This window comes from Taeniopygia guttata, chromosome 1 (genome assembly GCF_048771995.1).
Source record: "Taeniopygia guttata chromosome 1, bTaeGut7.mat, whole genome shotgun sequence".
Taxonomy (NCBI): domain Eukaryota; kingdom Metazoa; phylum Chordata; class Aves; order Passeriformes; family Estrildidae; genus Taeniopygia; species Taeniopygia guttata.
Genome location: NC_133024.1, coordinates 66,667,209 through 66,688,979, shown reverse-complemented (window position 1 = coordinate 66,688,979; position 21,771 = coordinate 66,667,209). Strand labels below are relative to the sequence as shown.

Sequence of the window (21,771 nt, the reverse complement as noted above, 5' to 3'; positions counted from 1 at the left end):
TGTTCAATCTAACACTAATTAGTGTTTTCACAACGTGGAGAATTAGATCTGGGCTATCAACTTCCAAGATAAAACAATCTCTGAATCTATCAAAATACTCAAAAAAATGCACAGGTGGCAATGCAAATCAGATACTCCTGTAGCCTCTCCTCAAATAGTCTGGAAATGAATACAATGAAACTGTACCACCTTGTTAAAAGAAAAAAACCCCACACAACTAAAAATTACTATTTCTCAGTTCCAACTTGGGCTCACAAGACAGATGTAACTTACAAACACAGCAAATCAACAGTTTGAAAAAGAGCAATCAGACATAGTAAACCACAGCTTTTTGAGAGAACATACATTGAGTAACTGCTAGCACACGTGGCCAAAGCACACAAAACTTCCCAAGGATTCAAACGGATATGAACATCTTCCACGTTTTAATGTGCAATGGCATCAAGTTGCACTGTGGGCTGCAATAGCAAGGGCATGCCTTGGGGCTGGTATGTTCATTTAACATATGAGTCATTCAGTGTGGAAACAACATAACAGAAATATCCACAAACCAATGAATTGTGAAAGAACTATAACATTTTCCCCCTCAGGCCTGCACCTACTAAAGTGTCACAAATGAAGCTAATATCACAGAAATTATTTAGCAAAAGAGGAATTAAGCAGAAAATGGCAGTCAACTCTTTTACAAGTCAGTAACTTAACTGTTTATATTTGAAACCATACCAGTCAGTACAGTCATCCTCAAAAAGATCAACAAAAAAAGACACTCCAGACTTGACTTTTATAACTAGTGCAACTACAGATAAGATATCTCTACAATACAGAAATTGCAAAGTTGATTTTTCTTCACTGGCATCCTCCTTCAGAATCTGAGGGAATTTAAAACTAAGAACTTAACACCATACCCTTAGCCCCCTCCCCTCCACCCCCAACTCAAAAAAAAAAAAAAAAAAAAAAAAAAGTTGGTTTAAAATATAAATAAGATAAAATAATTAACCAAACACTTGACATGCAATGAACCTGAGTGAAAGATTAGCCTGGCAAGAAAAATAAAAAAAAAAAAGTTGTAAAGCAGCCTGGCTTCTCCATTAGCTACTTACTACATTAGCCCACAGAATAACAGCAGTCCAAAAAAACCATTTATAAGTACATCAAAGCAGCTATCTAAGTTTACATTCATATATCTATGCATATTTGTCCAAGAGCAGTTAAGGGAACCTAGTATGCCCCTAAATTTAAGATGTTGATTTGTGTTTCATATTTTGGCACTGGAATGAGTACATAGTACTTTGAAGGCCAGATTTTATCTCCCTCCTACCTCAAAAGTAAAAATGAAAAACTGCATGTTACAGAAAGGGATATTAAACAGTCACTCTTAGTCACCTTGCTTGCCAATCTAATTTCAAATAAGGAGACTGCTTACATTAATCTTTTTAGGTCTAACTTATACTCTTATATCAGACCTTTGGAGTGTGGCCACAGACCTCTCAGGAGCTCACCTACCAGGCATTCTCTGTCCTTCCTCCTCCAGTATCTTAGTGAGGATGCTCTGTTTCAATTAATGCTGCCCTAGGTACCTGTTATGATGTACATCTATACTATGCAGTGGAGTCCAAAGCAGCTGTGTTCTGACAGCCTGGTTGATGTTCATCCCCACAAGAATACACCCATTTTCCTGCTCTCACTGTGTGCCCATGGGAAGTATCTGTGTTGGCACAAGGATGTGTCTGAGCTCCTTATCCTTGCCTCTCAGCAGGGCTAAGGCCTCTGACAGGCCCACTGCTACCACTGAGACATGAATGACCACCCCTCTGACCAGCACAGACTATCCGATTAACGCCTAATCCGCCTGTCAATCGGCTCCCGAGCCACCGCTGCTTTCTGCAGAGCATGACAAAATTCAGAGTTCCTGAGGTGTGTCTAAACCGTGATTTCACTGGAAGTAGCACGCTCTGGAACAGCTATCTCAGCTATGAAACTGCTCATCAGAAGAATTTGCAGTGTCTGTGCTGCTCTTTACTACAGAGCATACGCACATCCAACACCTCAAAATGCCAAGAAGCTTTAAGAACTACCAGCTGCCACCAGAACAGTTCCACTTCAATATAAACCACCAGTGGGATTCAAAGAGTAGGATGAAAAAGAGGCAGAAATTCTTTGTTAATTTCAAAAGTCATTATCTACACAGATAAGAATATACCCAGCTTTGGTGGAAGCAAAGATTTTTGCTTATGGAATTACTGGCCTAAGTTATTTCAAATACTAAATTTAAAGGAATCTCTTGTACTACACAGCAGTTACAGTAAAACTTTCATTGGTGTTTTTACTTGCATTTTCTGTGTACATTATTTAAATGGTGTGAAACTTCTAACAAAGCAGTACCATATTAGCATGCTGCCATATTTTTTAACCAATATGAGGATTAAAAGTTTCCAGCTATGATTGTTTTGTCAATAATTATGTGGTTTTTATCTCCTGCAAAGCTGGATGCAATGTCTGTTAGAACATTCTTATGTGTAGTGGTGAAATATGCAACAAGAGATTATACTCCGAGTGAAAAAAAGCAGGTTTTTTTTTAAATGACAGTTCAAAAATATTCAGTTCTAAATGTTCAGAGAAACAGTTTCACAAACAGTGAGCCATAAATGGCCACTTAACTCCCTCTCTAAAATAACTTACTTTTCTAAAAAGATGTTTTCACTATTTTTATATGCAAGAACTCGATGCTAAGTAAAGTTGTTGTACAATGCTTCAGAATTTAAAATACTTCATGATATAGAGCAATCCTCCTACTTTTCACATTTTAGAAGAAAATTTCATCAGACAAATCCTCAGAGACACAAACACATTTTACTGAGAACTATCACGTAGTGTTTAATAAATTACATGCAAATTCTTACCAGAATGCCACTGCTTTTGAAGATCCATTGTTATCCTCAAGATATCCATTCGTATTCATCATTAGTACTCTGCTTCCTTTGCACTCAAGCTTCAGAATGGATTTCTGACAAGCAACCCACACCTACCAAAATGGTTTTTAGAAAGCAAATTATATAGCTGTAAGACATGGAAAACGAACCAGCAATTTGCAAACCACTGCATGTACAATGCAAACACAGCAAATAGAAAATTCATTCTGAAATGTTCATCCTATTATGCTGGACACTAATATAACCACAGCTGTAACATTATACTTTTAAATCACTGGTTCACCTATAAAAAACCTGAAAAGCAAAATTCCTTTTTATCCCATGGAATCTCATATATTTAATCTCATTAAGAGTGGTCATTTGCCTATGAATGATTTTTATAAAAGAATAGGATAAAGGAGCATTATTCCAAACTATACTTAAGGTCTTATAAGGACTTATGAAAATTGAAGTTACATTTATGCTGGATAGAACAAATACACAGAACAGTAAAATGTCCCCAACCACATAAAAAAAGCCAAGTCTAAACAGGTAAGACAGCACAGGGGAAAAGTCCACACACAGCACAAACAGCAGGACTGCAGTAAACATAACGGTAGTTTTACTTTGCAGGTGGCTTTTACTTGCAAACAACTTAGAAGGAGGTACAGGGTAAGGAGGGCACATTGGGTGGGAGGAAGCATATGTAGTATGCAGAAATGAAGCAGAAGTGAAGAGTTAGAATGGACAGCTAGAGGTGGAAGAAACAGTCAGTAAGCACAGGACAGAGAACAACTAATTAAAGTTAGTGAATGTTCTCTGAACGGTCAAAGGTCCCCAGGCTTTTGACTCTTTCTGTTCCTGTTAGTCTCTGGTGAGTCCTTTCTTTACTGCTCCCAGGCTTAGAGCAGTATACTTAGAATTATTTTATACTTATTTTCAGTTCTTTTCCCCATCACAATCCGCTCCCCACATTTTAAGATGGGATCAAAGATCTCTCCCTCACTTGTAGCTTTAAAACAGAGATGATCTGAATCTACTCAACAATATCTGTATACAACAAGCACATGCAGATTAGCCCTATTTGCAAGTGATCAAATTTCTTATATTCCAACTTCAACCTTCCTAACTCTTTCTTAGATAACACATACTAGATAGTAGAAAAAGTGAGGCAAGACACTGATCTATAAAAGAGCAGTTGAAAGTTGATAAGAGTACGTAAAACATTGTACTCCATGCTGACTAACAGAGTTGTTAGGATTCAGGACGGGGACAGCTGCTCTATAGGCTCTGGTGCACACAGCCAGATGGAAATATTTTAACCTTCACAGTAAATGTACTTGTTGTAGCATTAACTGAATAGATTAGGCTTATATCAGAACAGAAGATGCATTTTCATTGTCAAAACACCCATTGTTTATATCTTTTAGAATAAATGGAGATAAGTCAGTGTAAAGAGCAAGTCTGCCTACAAAGGAAAATCAAATATGTGAAACTGAAGTGGTGTAATTTTTTATGAGGCTGTATGGATAAGGGCACATAAACTAGATTGAAGTCACTTTCATCTGGTGCAAGATCTGCAATAGGAATAGTTTATACTGGCATAGCAACTGCAATATAATTAAAAACAATTGCTGGAATTGGGCCAGCAGTCCTAGGTTGTTTCCTTCAATGTGGAAATAAGCTACCAACAGATACAGTTTTATACTGATACAGCTCTATTCACACCGGGGAAAGATGGCTGATACTTTAATTATGCCAGTACAGATAAAGTAGAGAAATGTCTGATAGTAAACCAAGTGTCTCAGATATAGTCCATTTACCTATTGCAAGATAGCAACAATATTCCTAGCACAGGCAACACTTTAGAGTATTAATTCTTAACTTAAAAATAATCCCTCCTGTGTCATTCCCAGAACATTACCAACCTTTGAAATGCTAATGGAATTACTAGACACAAACTAGACTTTGAATTTCTGCCAGATTCTGTCAAGAGTTCATCTGACAAAAGTTTTCTCTGTGCCATTCAGGTGTCACTATTCTCTTCATACCTCCTTTTCTTTTAAAACTAATTTTTAGCAACAATGTTGCGCTAATTTTGAATCCTTGTAAAAACACTGGTAAAAGTAAATTGTGTGTCTTGGCTTGAAAAATACACATAAAAGCAATTCTTACTCCCCTGCCAGACTACAGCTTTGGAAATTACCTGTAACTTGCCAACGACAATAACAGGCAAGCAGATATCCAGCAAAATTCCTTTAGTTCAACTGCACAATAGTACTTCCACACGTACCTGCACTTTGCTTGGTTGTTTGAAAAAGCATCTGCCAATTCCAGCTGCCCTGTTAAAACAAACAAACAAAAACCCCATTTTTTTTTACTTCTAAAGGAATAAAATTTAGTTATTTATCCAAGTGTTCTTTAAAGGACAAAACAAATGGAAAAAAAAAGTTTTAATTACTGTGTTGTCCCTGGGACACTGAATGGTAAGTCCCAGACAACTGAGTTGAGGCACCAGCACCACCTGATAAAACAAGAATGCATTTTCCTCTTTACTTGTGACTCCTTTACAACAGCCTCCAAAACAGACTCAAGAGAAATGCATTGGTTTTGTCTATCTCTGCCTCCCCCTAAAGCAAGAACCTCTGCTCTTGGGAATCTTTGGATAAAGTGAAATATCTACAGTTGTAACTTATGTATCAAAGGTGAACTGTATGTGCCTCACTAAGAATAAGAACTGCAGCGACTATAACCTAGCACATGTACTGACAGGTATATTAGTTATTAAAAAAATAGTAAAATATTTACTTTTAGTAGCATGAATGTTCTCATCTCAGGGATCGATATGTGTTAAAAAGTGAGGTGCTTAAAAGTAGGGGGCTTTTGTTTGCTAGTTGATGAACCTCGGTAAGAAAAAAGTTGAAAATAAAACTTAACATTACAATTCTTGTATAGCATGCTATCATAAATTAATGAGAATGGCATACTTACACAGAAAATCTTGGTAAACACATATAATGTCTCTATTTTGAAAAATTATCTTATTGTAAATAGTTAACAGACCACTTTAAAGACCTACCAATAAATGTAGTCTATTATATACAGAAATTATCATTTCTCAATACTCCAGAATTCTGTAAAAATTAATATAAAATATTTTTAACTTATAGAAAGCACCTTGAATGATGCAATACTTAAATTTACTCCTTAAAAATCAACTTCACTGCTCGTTTTGATGGTATTCCATAACATAAAGAATTACCATTCCACAGCATGATAATGAAGTTAATCTTCAAAGCACCACACAGGCTCCATCACCTCTTCTTGGTGAGCATGTCAGGAATGAGATATCCTCTCCTGGAAGACCCTGAAACTCCCATAGGTGTATTGCAGATAAGGCAACAGACTCTCCTCCTTCAAGAACAAAACCAACCAGTTCAATATGACAACAATAAAAGAGTGGGATCCAAGAGAAGAGCATTTAAGCTAGATGTTCATGACCAGGATAACAAATTTCTCGGTCTGCTCTCAAAAAAAAAAAAAATCATGATGTTGGGACCCAAAATCAGTGCAGCACATTGGGTGGTATCCAGTCCTGCCATTGTTGCTAAGCCCTAAGGTAAGCTCCACATCAGCTCCCACATGAGCCCTCTCAGACATTCTTAGAATGCAAGTCCCAAGAACAAGTTAAGATCCGTCTTTCTGAGTGGGCAGGAAGCTGTGTTCCAAAGAACAGTGGAACAAAGATATTCTATAAAACTAATATATCAATGGGTTACCCACAGACAGAGGTACACGCACAGCTTATGTATTGCTCAGATATTTCTATTTTAGAGTGCTAATGGCACAAACTTACCTACAGTGATATGAACTGTCTCTTAAAATACATTGCTTCTCTAAGATTGAATGTGCTATGTGCTACATGACTTTTTTTTAATTATAAAGAAACTTTAGTAGCTGTTGATCAGATTTTGTATAACTTTACAAATTCAAGAGGTACGGGAATTCACCCCAGTCATTTAGTATATCCTGTGGCAAGAATTACAGGGATTACTCATTTCTACAGGGGAAAAAAACCCCAAACCTTGTATCCTTCACCACTTAGGAACACACAACTTTTTACAAGCATGCAATACTCCTTCTATGCACTTAAATTAATTAGGAAGCTACTATAAAGCCACTTGTATTTTAGGTTATCCAATTGCTTGGCAGGAATAGTTGCTTACTTTCTTAAAGCAGATGATCTATTTCAGATGCAGATGTTTCTCTCACATTCTATATTGCCTATAGAACTGAACACAGAAAATCCTAAATACGTCTCATTGATGTTAACAGTCCATTGAAGTTAAATATCTCAAAAGGTAATACAAATATTTCTTTGATTTATTGTAATCTTTTATCTTAAAATACTCTCTATTTTTATTCTTGATCTTAAAATATTGATTCTTTTGTATTATTTTCCTGGTTTTGAAGGCGGCAAGGAAGCAAGTCTATAGTTGAAATTGGATAAGTCTTAAAAACAAATACCCAAATCTGTCCTGTTTTCTCTTTGAAACACTATGACAGAAGAAAAACTTTTTGTTTTTTAACAAGGAAAATGTACCACTTTTTTTAACAATTACAGAACTATTTTCCACTTTTTCCTCCCCATTCCCCCCATAAAGCAGATTAAAAGAGGACCCTGGATCATGAACTAGGACATGCTACCAGAGATGGCCATAGCAGCTCCTGCTGCCATTTTACACCGTTCCTCTCCAAGTTTCCTGCCCCCATTAAAGAGGCCGCAGCACCGCTGTACTTTCCAAGAGCAGAAATAAAGTACAGCAGCACCAATTCTGGGTGATGTCAAGGCTCTCTGTTACAAACTGTGTTGAGCTGTCACAACAGAAACTGAGTTACCCTGTCTTTGGAGAAAGTGGGGACTAGCTGAAGCAGGAAATAAACCAAGTTAATCCTATGATCTGAACAGAGCCCCTATAACTTCCTCTAATATGGAAACTGTTAGGTCTAAATTATACATTCAATATCAAAATACATTGCTGCAAAATGAAAATCACAGTGATTGGACCAACTACACACAGGTTCACATTGGAAAATTAGATTAGAACTAGATATTCATGTTCTGTGTCAGTATAGAAGTCGTCTTTAGAAACAGTACTGCTGAAATGTTAGATAATTATATAAGGCTCAAACTGCAACTAACAAATCCTCTCACAAATATAGATATATCTATTTTAAATGAAATGTTAAGTGGGAAATATTTATAGTTTAAGTTGCACAATTTGCTACTTAATTATCATAATTTTGGAAATAAGACACCTTTAATTTCCTCCTCCAAAGAAGTTATTTACCTGATCTGTAGCTTGGGAGTCCCCAGTAGTCAGTTCTGAGATTGTCATCCCACTGAATGTCAAGGACCTAGCATTTGAAGGATGGTATTTCAACATCACTTAATGACAACTTAACTTTGACTCACCAAAGATAAACCAACCTTCATTCCCACTCAGGTCAGATCATTGATTTCACAGAAAACACATTTAGAAAGCAGAGCTGAATGCTTTAAGAAATTCCACCCATGAGATAAAACAGGAGAAAAAAACCCCAGCAGCAAAAAGGAACTGATATAAAATGTTTGAGACTTCCTGATGCATGATGAATCAAGTATTTTTGTATATTTCTGTGCAAAGTAACAAATAACCAAAATTACTGTTAACTGCTTACTGAAATGATATAATCTCAATACCTTACCTTCTTACTCTTCAGATACAGGACTCTGTTCTTTGACAAAAACCCAATTTTATCCTTGTACCAGAGACTGTGTTAGGAAAATAACAGTTCTGCTGAAGGAGTCTAGAAAAAAATACACTTGCTGCTCTCAATATCCATATTATAGAAACCATAAGGATTGTTATTAATAATACAGAACTTGGGTTTTGTTTTACTCTTGTCCTACTTTGGATTCAATGGACTGTGTTCCATTAAAGTTTGATTTCATGTGCAGCTAGAATAGATTCTCACAAACATGACCTAATAAGCTTAAGAATAAATATTGATCTTCAATTACATTAAAAATAAATTTGGATACACCAAAGCCCTCAGTTTTTATAATTCTGTATCATTAAAAAAAAAAAAAACCAACTCAAAATTCTATCTAGTGAACACTATTTACAGCATTCATACTGCAAAATAGGACCAGATAATTCTGGTTTGTGATGATTTTATTGACATGCATTTCAATTTTTAGAAGTACACTGAAGCAACAGCATCCTTTTCACTACTGCTATTCCTGTTCCTGTTTGGAGTATGCTAAGAGTTCATAAGCTATTTTAAACTAGTTTCTGACTTCTAATTATCCATTATATTTATAAAGCATTTATTTAAAACAACACCTTCATGCTTCCTACAAGAATGAGAGGACTAAACTAAAGGCTTACACTCAAAAAAACCTGATGCTCTTTCTATGTCACTGAAGTTCTCAGCATCAGTTCTCTACCAGGAAGGCACTGACATGAAGTCAAACGTGCACAAAAACATACAGAAAGGAGCTTCTGTTTCCAGATCCCAAAGATACCACAGTAATATACCTGAGAAATTTGAAAACAATTTAATTCTGCAAGATTTTTTGCACGGCAAATGATATTGTTAAGGCTTTTCAGATCGTATTTGCATCTAGAAAGGTGCAAGTGATCCAGTAATTTAACTAATAATTTGTCTAACAAAGTAGACAGATATCATTAAAAGATTCTTGATTTGTGCACCACTGAAAAGGCTGACTAATTGTACTCTACCTGATAAGAAGCATTTGGCTGTTGTTTTTTTTCCAATAAATTATCATTTGTTTGGCTGCTGGTTGGAACACTAACCCATTGCCAGTTAGGGAATCCCCGCATTTCACAATGAGAACACAAGAAATTCAAGTGCCTGTTTAAATATTTACATTTTATTAATTTACTGCTAATAGTTCTTATTGAATATACGTTGCATATAGCTCCCATACAGAATATTACTATAAACCAACTTGTGCTGTGAAGTCATGATTAAGTTGTAATAATAATTTGATATCTTGGAAAAAAAAAAACACTACATACAGAATCCATTAGTCTAAAATTAAATCCTGGTCAGGTGTTACAATGCCAAGATTTAATAACACACTTTAAAAAAAATAGATTTAAATTAATTTTTAAAAATTCCAACGCTGACTTTTTTTTAAGTAGAAAATTTTACAATTGTGAAAACCTAACTGTACCTTCCTTTTTACTGCCTCTGAATGATGTGAGACTTAATTACATTTTGATCCAAAACAACAACTCGGGCTTAGCAAAATACTGAATTTATATAATAAACACATACAACAAGTCTGAAAAAGCATGCAGCAAAAGGGAATTGTGTCATTAAGATCATAACATCCATTGACAGCTACTCCAAAGATAATAAATGGTGCTGGAATTATTTTCCAGACTATTTCCCTCTACTCATCTCATAAGTATGTCTGCTCCTACATGTGCCTTTTAATTTCATCATACTTCATGTGTCAAATGGCCAACACAAAGGCTCTGACAGGATACAGCATATATGCTAATGTAAATGAAATGCCAGCCTATCAAACCCAAGTAAGTATATTTAAAAAAAACTTACCTGGACATGAAAGCACCCTTGAGCTGCATCAGTGCTAATTCCCAAATTAAGACTCGTCCTTGCAAATGAGTGAGCTTTCTTCAGATCATTATTCTGTGGCACAGGCTCCTCCAAATGGCAGAATGAATGTATTGCCATTATTGAAAATTTACAGATCATCTGAAATAATTGAACTGAAAGCAAGAAATACAGCAACTTATTTTGTGTAAAGTTACTGGAAATACTTTACTTGCCTTTCAATAACTTGTTACTTAAGAATAGCATTTACAACACAAAGGACATGTATATGCAGTGATTAATAAAGTATAAATGAATTCATTAAACCATATAGACAGTTAATCTAAGCAGAGATGCCCAGATAAGGAACTTCCATTTAATGCTACTGCAGAGGACCATTTTAATACAGTTTAGGGATGTTTCTTATACATTATATATTTCTTCTCTTCAAAGAGGCTTTCACCTGGGTATCTATAATGATACACGTATTTTTGAAGAACCTTTGCTTGTAATATAGAATTATCTTCAAGTAGTTAAAGTTACTCCTTCCAGCATGAAATATTTTGTAGCTAAAAATACCAAATATCATCTACCACCATCGTGCTAATACAGACAGCTTTAGAAGACTGTCTTCAAGTTTCTCACAACTTTCTCTGATTTTACAGAATGTATTCAGTATTTTACTTCAGATGCTTACTTGAGGGCAAGATGAGTCAGAGATTCTAGAGGCACAATCTGATGAGCATCTATTCTGGTAAAATTCCAGTTCAAAGAGAGAGGACCCTCCTGTGGCTTGTCCTGATCCTTAGGTCAGGATCCCATCTCCTGGTGGACCCACCCACTAGACTAGAGTGAGGAACTAGCTTGGGTTAGAAATTGCTGCTTGCCACAGACCACTCTTCAAGTCAGGATCAATTTTCTGATTCCAGTCACTGCATGATGGCACAAATCACTGTGCTAATACAACAGGAGGGAAAGTGAGGGAACAAGATGACACAGCTAATTGCAGCTACAAATGTCAGTACTTAAGAAACTGCTGTTGCCACCTGAGTGCAAATTAAAAGGTAAAAACAGCTCTGCCACTGAAAGCAGCATAGCATACTACTGGAGTGCTTTTAGCTTTCAGTTCCACCTCTGCATCACTGGTCATCACTCCCACAATGGTATAAAAAATGACAACTCGCAAAGCCTCACCAAATTGCACGGGGTACAATTTCCTGCCAAAGGCCATACATTGTAAGTTTAAGGTGGGATGAACTAAACAGGGTGTGTGAGTGTATCAGTACAGAGGTCCATCCCTCTCTTGTCTACTAATAACACAAGCAACTTAGTAATTGTTTAGACTGCTAAACACAGAAGAGATTAATGCAGTTAAACATGTCTGCTTAGGTTAGGCCTGGCCTTTTCCAACTTTCAAATCCACTACTTGATTTCAGACTTCATCAAAAAGGAAAACTGAAAAGTCAATTACAGTTTCATAAGAATTTAGAGATTTCAGAAATCCAAGTACTGGGAAGATACATATAGAAGACCAACCCACAAAGAGACCAAACTGAAGTACAGACTGCAGCCTATGCCCATGTTATTAGGGGAAAAAAAACACACAGGCAACAGACACATGACAAGTACCCCAGCTGCAGCTGGTATTTTTCATTACCTCTAAGATACAACTGCATAGAAAGCTGTTGTATCTTGTTCTCACAGAACTACTAGACTATCCACGCAGAATTCAAAGCTACTTAAGTAGCATTAAAATAAGAGTCCTTGGTCTGCAAATTCCAGCTCTGCTCTTTGTGTTCAGTTTAGAAGTACAGTATGTACAGCACTTGACAGCTTCCGGTCTTCTGGCACAGCATTTCATCCTAACGAGATGCATTCTTCTTAGCAGATCAGCCACTTCATCCTTTAGAACCACTAAAGGAATGAATAGCATGGAGTCCTGCCGACTTACGAGTCTTTAGCACTTCATTCTAGCATTCAGCCTTTTGCCACTCTAATCCCATAATCAGATAACATCCAATCAACATTATTTGAAAAGAATAAAATGCCCACAACATCCTTGTGGTGAAAAGCAGCATAAAGAAATAACTCCACTCCTTCTTAGCACCTCTTATTCCTTTTAATTACCAAGAGACCTGTCAGGTCCTCAACACATTGGTTGTGATGTTACCACACTCCTTGTATTTTTAAATAAAAGCATACAACCAAGTGTTTTCCTGAAATACACAGCTACCAATAGGACATGAAAACAACTATAGCCTGTTACTGAGATTCATTCAACTATTGGGAGGCTTAAAATGTTACATAAAAACATTTCAAATTCCATGCAAGTGAAAATGATTGGCCTTTTACAGGCAGCAGTTTAGAGATTTCCTCTCTTATCACCAACTTCTTGCTTAAAGTAATTAACAATACTAAATGAGAACAGTTATAGAAGTATCAATGGGTACAAAGTTTATCCAGACACAGAAGAAAATCCATATGATTCCCTGCACGTGAGAAGGATTATTGTTTATTAAACTCAACCAGCTGTGTCTCAATAGATAAGTCTTAATAAATATGTAGATACATGTATTCAGATTTTACATAGCATATTCTAACAGTGGGTGGGTTTGTTGGGGTGGTAGTGAGTTTGGGATTTTTTTTTTTTTTAATATAAGAACATCCTTTCACATTCTGAGTCTTTGCTTTGGAAAGTTTTTAGGACCTCAAACCTTTCTTAGGCTGCTAACCTGCACTGATACCTTTGTTACCAGTCTCAGTACTAGTGGTACCTGAATTAGGCAGAGTAAGTTTAAATCCATTCACACACCTCAATTGCACTTAAAACATCAAATTTTCAGGCACTCTACTCTGATCTAATTCTAGAACAAGTCAACTGTATGCTAGGAAAGAATTGCTACACAAGGAATTCAATCTGACATAAAACTGTATACAAAGAATTTGAAGCAATACAGAGAAAAGGCAGTGGTATTCCTCTTGCTGTTTTAAATCTTAAACTTGGATCACATTTGCAACTCCATGCTACAACAAGATGCAATTAGGTAAAATAATGGCAGGGACATACTAGAGTTCAGCTTATCAAAATTTTTTTTTTTTTTATAAAGGAAGTTATCTATTTGCATAATACAAGTGTGAAAATCAAAAAATCATTCTAGTAGGAGCAGGCCTCAGAGGTCATCTAGTTCAATCTCTGCTCAAAGCAGCATTAATATGTGAATACTCATTAATGACACAAGTTGTACTCTCAACCTTGCAGACCACTAATCGCATGTAATCCTTAATCAAATGCACTCAACTGCCTTTGATAGGATTACTTAGCTGCAGAAGGGTTTGTAGGACCAGTCACTTGCCACACATTATTCCTAAGCGTGGAACATTACAGCACTGCCAGCTGTACCCAAAACCAGTACCACACTTGCATTTCACTTCAAATGTCTTCTAACCAGGTACTGTTATGAGAGCAGCTTTCCAAGGGGACCAACTGTACCGGGGTAGATTTTGATGGATGGCAAAAGGATGGAGTGAAGTAGGGGGCAACGAACCTCCAAGCACAGGGTTGGGTCCTGGTTTCAGGTAGTTCACAGGCTGATGACTGTAGGATAGAGATCCTGCTCTGAGAGATACCTAGAAACCTAAAAAAATACCTATAAAGAGAAATTAACATCACTGGCCCCAACAGTCCTTTAGATATCAAGGTCAGTGACCAAAAACTTCAGCAGAGAAAGTTTGGGAACCTCTGCTTTAGTACTGCCATTTTGTTTTGTTCCTCCAGTTTTGCTCTGATAAGGACCTCCATTTTGGATTTGTGTTTCTTTCATGCAAGAAATATGTTACAGCATTGCTAATTACAAAAAAAAATGCAAAAAAAAAAAACAACCAAAAAAAAAACCCACAAAAAACCCCCAAAAAAAACCCCCAAAAAACCAAAAAAAAACCACCCAAAAACACACTCACTGAAACAATCTACAAGTAATAAAAAAAAATTAAAATGTTTTATAAAAACATGGTTACCCAAGCTGGATTACAAAATAAATTTGCCTTATATCAGTTCAGTAATATCCTCTGTTCTGAAGCATGAAATAGTGTGACAGTTTATCTATGCTGTGTGACAATACATTAACTCTGCCAAACAAAATAAAGTTCATCCTCTAAATCATTATTTCATTTGAACATTTAATACCTGAACATTTAATATTTGAATTAAATTACTTCAAATATTGATACTGTGGACACTACTGTAAACAATACAGGCACTACTTAAGTGGTAACAATAGCAACAATAAATAAATAGCAGTAAAAGTAAAAAAAAGAAATTTACTTTAGCAGCTTTGATAACTTTGGTCTTAGGACCATTCAAAGGTCATTTTAAAACACTTGGTTCTGGGGTATTTTTAAATACACAGAAAAGCATTTAAATTCTATAGTTCCAGACATTATTCACATGCCCTCCCCAAGCATTCATTAGCAGCCACTGCTATTTGCTAGGTGCCATAGAGGGCCTGTCCCTATTTGACCTCATTCACTTAAACTATAGGCTACTCCAAAAATTTTCTCCTACATATCCACAAAAAGAGATTAGTTTCTCGCCAGTATTTAAGTGTCAGAAGTTAGGTCACATCATGGTGCAAACACATCAACCACAAAGTCATGAAAGAAAGGGACATGGTTCAAATATGCAGGTAGGAAGCAGGAAGAGACAACAATCCAGCCAGCAATTCTACAGCTGAAACCAAGAGGTCAGTCAGATTCTCAAACTGACAGAGCATCTTCACCAGCAAATTTCTACCTTAGATAGCTTGTGTAGCTTAGATACACTTGTGCTAAGAAACTTCAATATTTTTTCTGATTAAGAAAGGTAAGTAATTGAGTCTACTAAATATTTAAGTTCCCTTTTAACAATAAACTCTATTGCTTTTGTGTTTTAGAAAGAAAAAAATTACTTTAGAATAGTTGTTTGTAATAAAACTAGCTGCATTTCCATGTTTGTAACCCTTCTTAGAAGTGTGGTGTTTGGCACTCTAGTTGAGAAAGGAAGGTCATTACCTGACTACCAAGCAACAAGTCCCTGCCCTGGCACCCTGTCTGAGAGAAGAGAGAAAAAAAAATCGCAAGGAGATGCTCCATGGTATTTTGCCAACACAGGTATGGCCACACCTTACTAGGTGTTGCCATGTAAAAAGCAGATGAGTGGTTTTGAGTTTTGGTCAAGGTGTAGAATGAATTTACTGAAAAGTTTAACTAGGAAAAAAGCAACCAATAGAAAAAAAAGAGTTGTGTCAATTATACCATATTGTGTACAGAGAATGACACCTCAAAACTTCTGCATTAGCACACCGCAGATTATATAAAAATTACCCGTGTGGCAAGTAAATAACATTTCTGATCTACGGAAAAAACACTATCAGGCTGAAAAGGACAATTACAGCCATTCCCTTCCGTTCTAAAGGCAAAGGTAGAAATCCTGCTTCATACAGAACAAGTCCTGAACACTACCATAGCTTTGGAACGTATCTCTAATTTTAAAATGCAAAGAAAGGTTGAGAGATTGACAGGGAAGAAGACATAAAATTAGATGCACTTAACAGGCCAATGGTTTGCAATACTTCAGAAGGAGAGAGGTGCTAAATTTATATCAGCAAGCCAGAACTCAGCAATATTTCAATTCAGCTAGAAGTTGAACTATTGATATTTTAGGCTAGAGAGGAAAAAGGTAATCATTTTTTGTTACCTCCTTGATCCCACTCATCCACTCCCTACACCCCCTGTCAGGTGTCCAGGAATTACAGAAAAAATGCTCTAAAAACAGTTTGGAGATTTAAAAAAAATAATTTATTTAGAAAAGGGTAGTGGTCTCTAGGCCAAAAATGTCTCCTATTTGAGGGTGAAGAACTACATGCATTCTTACAGCAACTAGTGTAACAAAATCATGTGGTGATTCAGCACCAGAAGCAAATAAAAACTGTCACATAAAAACATTGGGGTCCTACACTTTAATAAAGACAAATTATTTTCTTTTATTAGCCCTACCTAAGGAATAACTTTATATACAAATAAATTTTTCTGACATTAAAAAAAAACCAAACAAAACCACATGATAATTCAGAAACAGGAAAGATTTTGCAAGGGCTTTAAACTCACACAGAATTAGTCCTATCAACTTTAACAAACTCTTTAGGGTCAAGCAACTCTGAAAAATCAGGGAAGTATGCAATATGCTGACAATTCCAGAAAGAGGAGACGGGACAGGCATTTTAAACTCCTCAGAATAAGCATCAGTCTTTCTTTGCATTTACACAGCACTCACTTGAAAGAGATGCCAGAAGCTGGAGCCTCGGTTCACACACAGTGTAAAGTGGCTGTAACAATACCAGCATCCTTACACAGGACTTTTAATCAAATGGGACTGCAGACAGCAAAAACCTCCAAGATGAAGTAAGAAGAGAACCACAAGATAATGGTGATAAAATGTAGCTCAAGTGCTTCAAGTACCAGAGAGGAAAGTCTCTAATGGACAGGTAATGCTATGTCAGTACAAGTTTAAATAGTAAGTAAGAATGGATAATATGTCACTTTTAAATTTCACAAAATGGATCATTGTTCTTTCTTCCTTTGTCAGTACCAACTGACATCTTACAAACTTAGAATTAGTCTACTTAAAAAGACTTCTTCCTTCTGAAAGTACCGGAATACATGAAAAATATATTCAATCACATGATGGAGTGTAAAAAGAACTGGCCAATTTCTTGGACAGTGAGTGTGTTACTTAATATTCTTTGCTCTGCTAACATAGGAATTGGGTTCTGCAGCTAAGATTCTTAGAATTTTTTTTCCAAGATTCACAAGGGTTCAACTTTAACTATACATTTGCTTACCACTTCTTTTATCAAAGAAGACATTAAAGTTACTTTGAAAACAATGAAACAATTTCAATTCTTTCTGGAAGTGTCATTATATCAATTATTGTTTACTTGCATAGATATCATTTAGTATTAATTTCCCTTTTATAAACACACACAAAAGAGTAATAGCACCTTTAACACCATCCCAGTTTTCCTAAATTCCTGTACAACACTGTCTTTAGCAACTACTGCTGAAAACCGCTATTTTCAAAATGAATGAAATCTTACCGATAATATATCTTGGAATTCTGCTATAAATCAATCAATTAAACGTAAAAACACCTTAGAAATTCCAGACTTCCATACAGAGTAAGAGAAAAACTGTATAAAGGCCAAACAAAAAGGGGAGTCAAATATAACCTGCCTTAAAAGAGCAATTAATGTATGAAACCAAAAACCGGCATATCACATCTGGGCAAGTGTTAACTATTTGTTCATTTAATTTCAAAACACCTGGCTTGCTGTAACCCTTCTTACTTTGAAAATCTTTTAACCAATGCAACTCCAAATTTTCACATCAGTTTTTCACGTCTTTAACACCAAGTTAGCCAATATCTTTGCCACTACAAAGACATTAATTTTGTTTGACTGTTGTCATATTACCTCATGTTGAGTCTTATCCAAATTCTTCCATCAACATTAAGCTGTATTTTCTATTTTTTGCTGATTTTCACAAGAGTAGCAATACAACACCACAGAAACATAACCTAATTACTGGAAGATTCCTAAGGACACAAATGCACAACATAACCACTATGATCATATCAGATAGCACTCAGCTTTCCATGGGTTTCAGAAAGAACATTTCATCACTGGTATTTTCCCATTAGAAATATTCCCAAAAATAATTAATTTCTGAAAACACAAGAAATACTAAGTTAACTTTTGGCTATTGTTCCCTACTAGAATGGGGTCAGAAGCCTATGGGCTGTAGGAAATGGAGGTAAAATAACTTTAAGAATAGTATGAAAATTAAGAAATTATTTTGAAGGCTAGCTGCAATTCCCAAATGGAAATCTTTGCAGTGATTTCTGAGAGCACTGCATCAGGTGTCAAGTGTTCAGCTTCTCTCTTTCTACACAGCAAAAAACACTCTCCTGTTAAAGATGACAAAATAAGAGGCACTCTTATAAGACCCAAGAAGAAAAAAAGAAATCTACCTTTACCTCAGAGCAATATATAAATTTCTCCTGTTCTGTCAAGGCTACAGGCACTATAGTAGGGAAAAAAATGCAGTGCTTTTTTTTTTTTTTTCTGTACTTTTGAAAATGAGTCATAAAAATGTAAGAGGTTTTTACTCCAGAAAAAATAAAGGGTTTAAACTGGCAGCAGTTGACAAAAAAAAAACCTGGCCTCTTATTTTAGAATCTCTCTCTCCTTAGAAAAGATCTCTCTCCCTTTGGTTAAAATACTGCAATGCAATAGCAAAAGTATACTATGTGTATATATCACAATCAGTAATGTTACTAGTCTGTGGGCTTAAAAATAGTTGAGGAATGCAAGAAAGTTTACAATCAGAGTCGCCTGGGCTTCATATGCAAAAAAAATTGAGACAATGGCTTTCTTGTGGTCTGTACTTGATCAACAGAACATAATATAGTTAAGCAATTAAACAGAGAAAAAGAGGTACATACATAATTAGTTACTTTATTATTCTTACGTTAAAATTCAAACTTGAAAAGTGCCATTTTGGAAATGGTCTTATGTTAGGTTTTGGAAAGAGGTGGAAAGTCAAGCAGAAGTAAAAATCCCAAAAACAAAACCTTCAGAGCAAACATTTTCAGCTGGTACCTCCCACTCCATTCTCAGTTTCTCAGAGACCATCATGCAGCAACAACATGGTTAGAACTGAGCAGCCAGCGGGTGTGTAATTTGCATGTGAAAATATTTTTAGAAGACACACATGAATAGCATATGCTCTCAGCCCAAGTACAATTTTCTAAATAAACGCCCTGAATATTGTTTCCCTAACATTCTTAACTATGTTCCAGATAATGGTTTCTTGTACAGATTTGTCACTCTTTGAAAGCACCAGATACATATATACACATATATACATACATACACATAGATACATATATATCTGTGTATATATATATATCAAGCCTTAACACTAATTTCATGAGTTCATCTTGGGGTTTGAAAGGAGAGTCCGAGTCTTCACTGTGCCCATGTAGTCACAAAGTTGGTAAACAATGCTTGAACAGAGTGCAACAAGAGGATGATTCCCTGATTCAGGAAGTTAAATCAGACATGGATGTTCATTCACTTGCCTGAACCAAAGGATCTTCAAAAATTCTATCTTAAAACCCTCCTAATTCTTTCTATGTTATGCAAAAAGTTTCAAAAGGCAGCTAGAAATTGATAAAACAAGAAATTAGTTAAATCGAAACAAAAAAAAACTCCATCTGAGCAAACAGCAGTCTAACTAGACCCCAAAGTCATTACCAGTCCACATCTGGAACACTCACATAAATTCCTAGTGACTGCAGAGTCGGCGTCATGTAGAAATTCTGCTTTGTTCGGGACAAATTAAGTTCCATGGTAAAATGAGTTCAAGTTCTATGAAAAATGTCTGTTTCTTTTCTTTGCCAACACAAAAATTCTGTTCCTCAAGCATATGGAAAAACTCAGGTTCTGGATTCTGTCTGCGGCACGGGCTTTCCTTTAATCAGCTTGAATGTCAGGGAGGAAAAAAGATAAAGGATACCAATAAATCCTACTGTGATACTCAGGGGTACAAAAAAACCACCTGAAGTCATAGAATACTTTGAATTGGAAGGGCTCTTTAAAGCTCATCTAGTCCAACTTCATGCAATGAGCGTGGACATCTACAAGACCAGGTTGCTCAGAGCCCAGCCAAAATGACCTTGAATGTTTCCATGGGTGAGACACCTACCATCCCTCTAGCAACCTGATAGTTTTTCACCACCCTCATTGTAAAGTATTTCTTCCTAGACCCTGCTAAAATGTCTGTCCCAAAATATAAGTTAATTTACCAAAAAAGTTGGGGGTGGGAGGGAGGAGACAAAGCAGAGAACGGAGGCATTAGGCAGCTTAAAAAGTCTTAACAGTATTGAGTCATGAATTCTAACTTACCAGAGAACTGGGATCTAGTACTAGAGCTTTTCCAAAATCAGCCCATGCTAACAAGGAGGAAAAGCATCTATCTAATCCTTCCAGAGCATAAACACACACACGTAAACACCTTTTAACCACATTATCTCTTAGGCTGCACACACTTAAAACAGAAGGTTGTGGAAGGCCAAAACAAAACGGCAGACTCTGGTCACCCCTGGGAAAAGGTAAAAGTTACACTACAATCAAAGCACTAATGAAGCAAACCCCAACATCAACAAAAAAAAAAATCAGTGCTCGTGACATAATTATTTGCAAATTTCATTGCAGTATTTCTCCAATCAGGCATAAAACTTCCTCTAACAGAACAAAATAGTCTCTAACATTAATTCAACCTTGCTGCACGAATTCAGCATTGCTGCACAAATTAAAGGAATAACTACAGCAAAAAATTAATTACAGATGTTACGACGGACCCGTTATAGTAACACATCATCTCACAACGCAAAGTCATACAGTGCTAAGTGCTTTTTAAAAACGCAACCAGGAGTAGCGTGTCAGGAAAGCAGAGGCAGGCATTAGGAGAGAAGGTATTTTCTGTGCTATCACTGGAACAATCTCCTGACTCACTCCCTCCTGCCGCCCCGGGGAGCAGGAGGCTGGGGCCGCACTGACAGCTTTCCTGACGCAAGAGAAGCGGAGCACTGACCTAAATGCCGCAGCTGCTGAGCTCCTTGCAGCTCAGCCCGAGGAAAAGGGGCCAGCATGGATTCAAGCGCCAGCCACAAACACTCGAGCTCCAGCAGCCCACAGCTGCTGCTGCAGAGACGCTTGCCGAGACCCCCACATCACCTCGACCTCTTGAGCCTGAAACTTCCAAAAACGACTGCGAGGCGGGCTCTAGGCTGAGATTTAGAGCAGAGATTTTCAACAGGGAGCTGCGCATCCCCGCAGCGCTTCGGCGGCAGCAGCAGAACTGGCCGCCTCAGGCTCTCGGGCAGAGAGTCACACGGGAGGCACCGAGCCTGGGACAAGGTTAAACCCCACCCTGGGCGCGACTTTAGGCAGGTATTCAATGGCCCGCAGGTTAATCACCAACTCCCCGGCGCGGCCCCCCCGCCACCGGGGCGAGCGCTGCGGGGCCGCCGCCTCCCGGGCCTCAGCTGGGGGGAGCAGGTGCGGGCCCACCCCGCCTGGGAGGCGCCGCAGGCCGGCCCCGCCGCCGCACCGCGTGAGTGACGGAGCGGGGC

General features: G+C 37.0%; 1 protein-coding gene across 22 annotated transcripts in view; it reads right to left on the bottom strand.

Moving 5' to 3' along the window:
* LOC105758664 (uncharacterized) overlaps nt 1-21,745 on the bottom strand; it is a 32,989-nt gene extending 11,244 nt beyond the window's left edge. For 6 of the 22 annotated variants that reach the window (XR_012056435.1, XR_012056433.1, XR_012056437.1 and 3 more), the window contains exons 1-6: nt 19,915-21,745; nt 8,658-10,717; nt 8,261-8,327; nt 6,172-6,323; nt 5,203-5,251; nt 2,901-3,022 (exon numbers count right to left, since the gene is read on the bottom strand). Coding sequence is in view for 12 of the 22 variants with exons in the window: in XM_072930250.1 (XP_072786351.1) it covers nt 2,901-3,022; nt 5,203-5,251; nt 6,228-6,289 (233 nt within the window). In the remaining 10 variants the exon portion in view is untranslated. Of the gene's footprint in view, nt 1-2,900; nt 5,252-6,171; nt 6,324-7,135; nt 7,202-8,260; nt 8,328-8,657; nt 10,718-14,086; nt 14,413-18,046; nt 18,169-19,914 lie in introns of those variants that run through there. The other 16 variants (XM_072930276.1, XM_072930287.1, XM_072930284.1 and 13 more) reach the window with 11 other exon arrangements.
* Nucleotides 21,746-21,771: the final 26 nt, after the last annotated feature.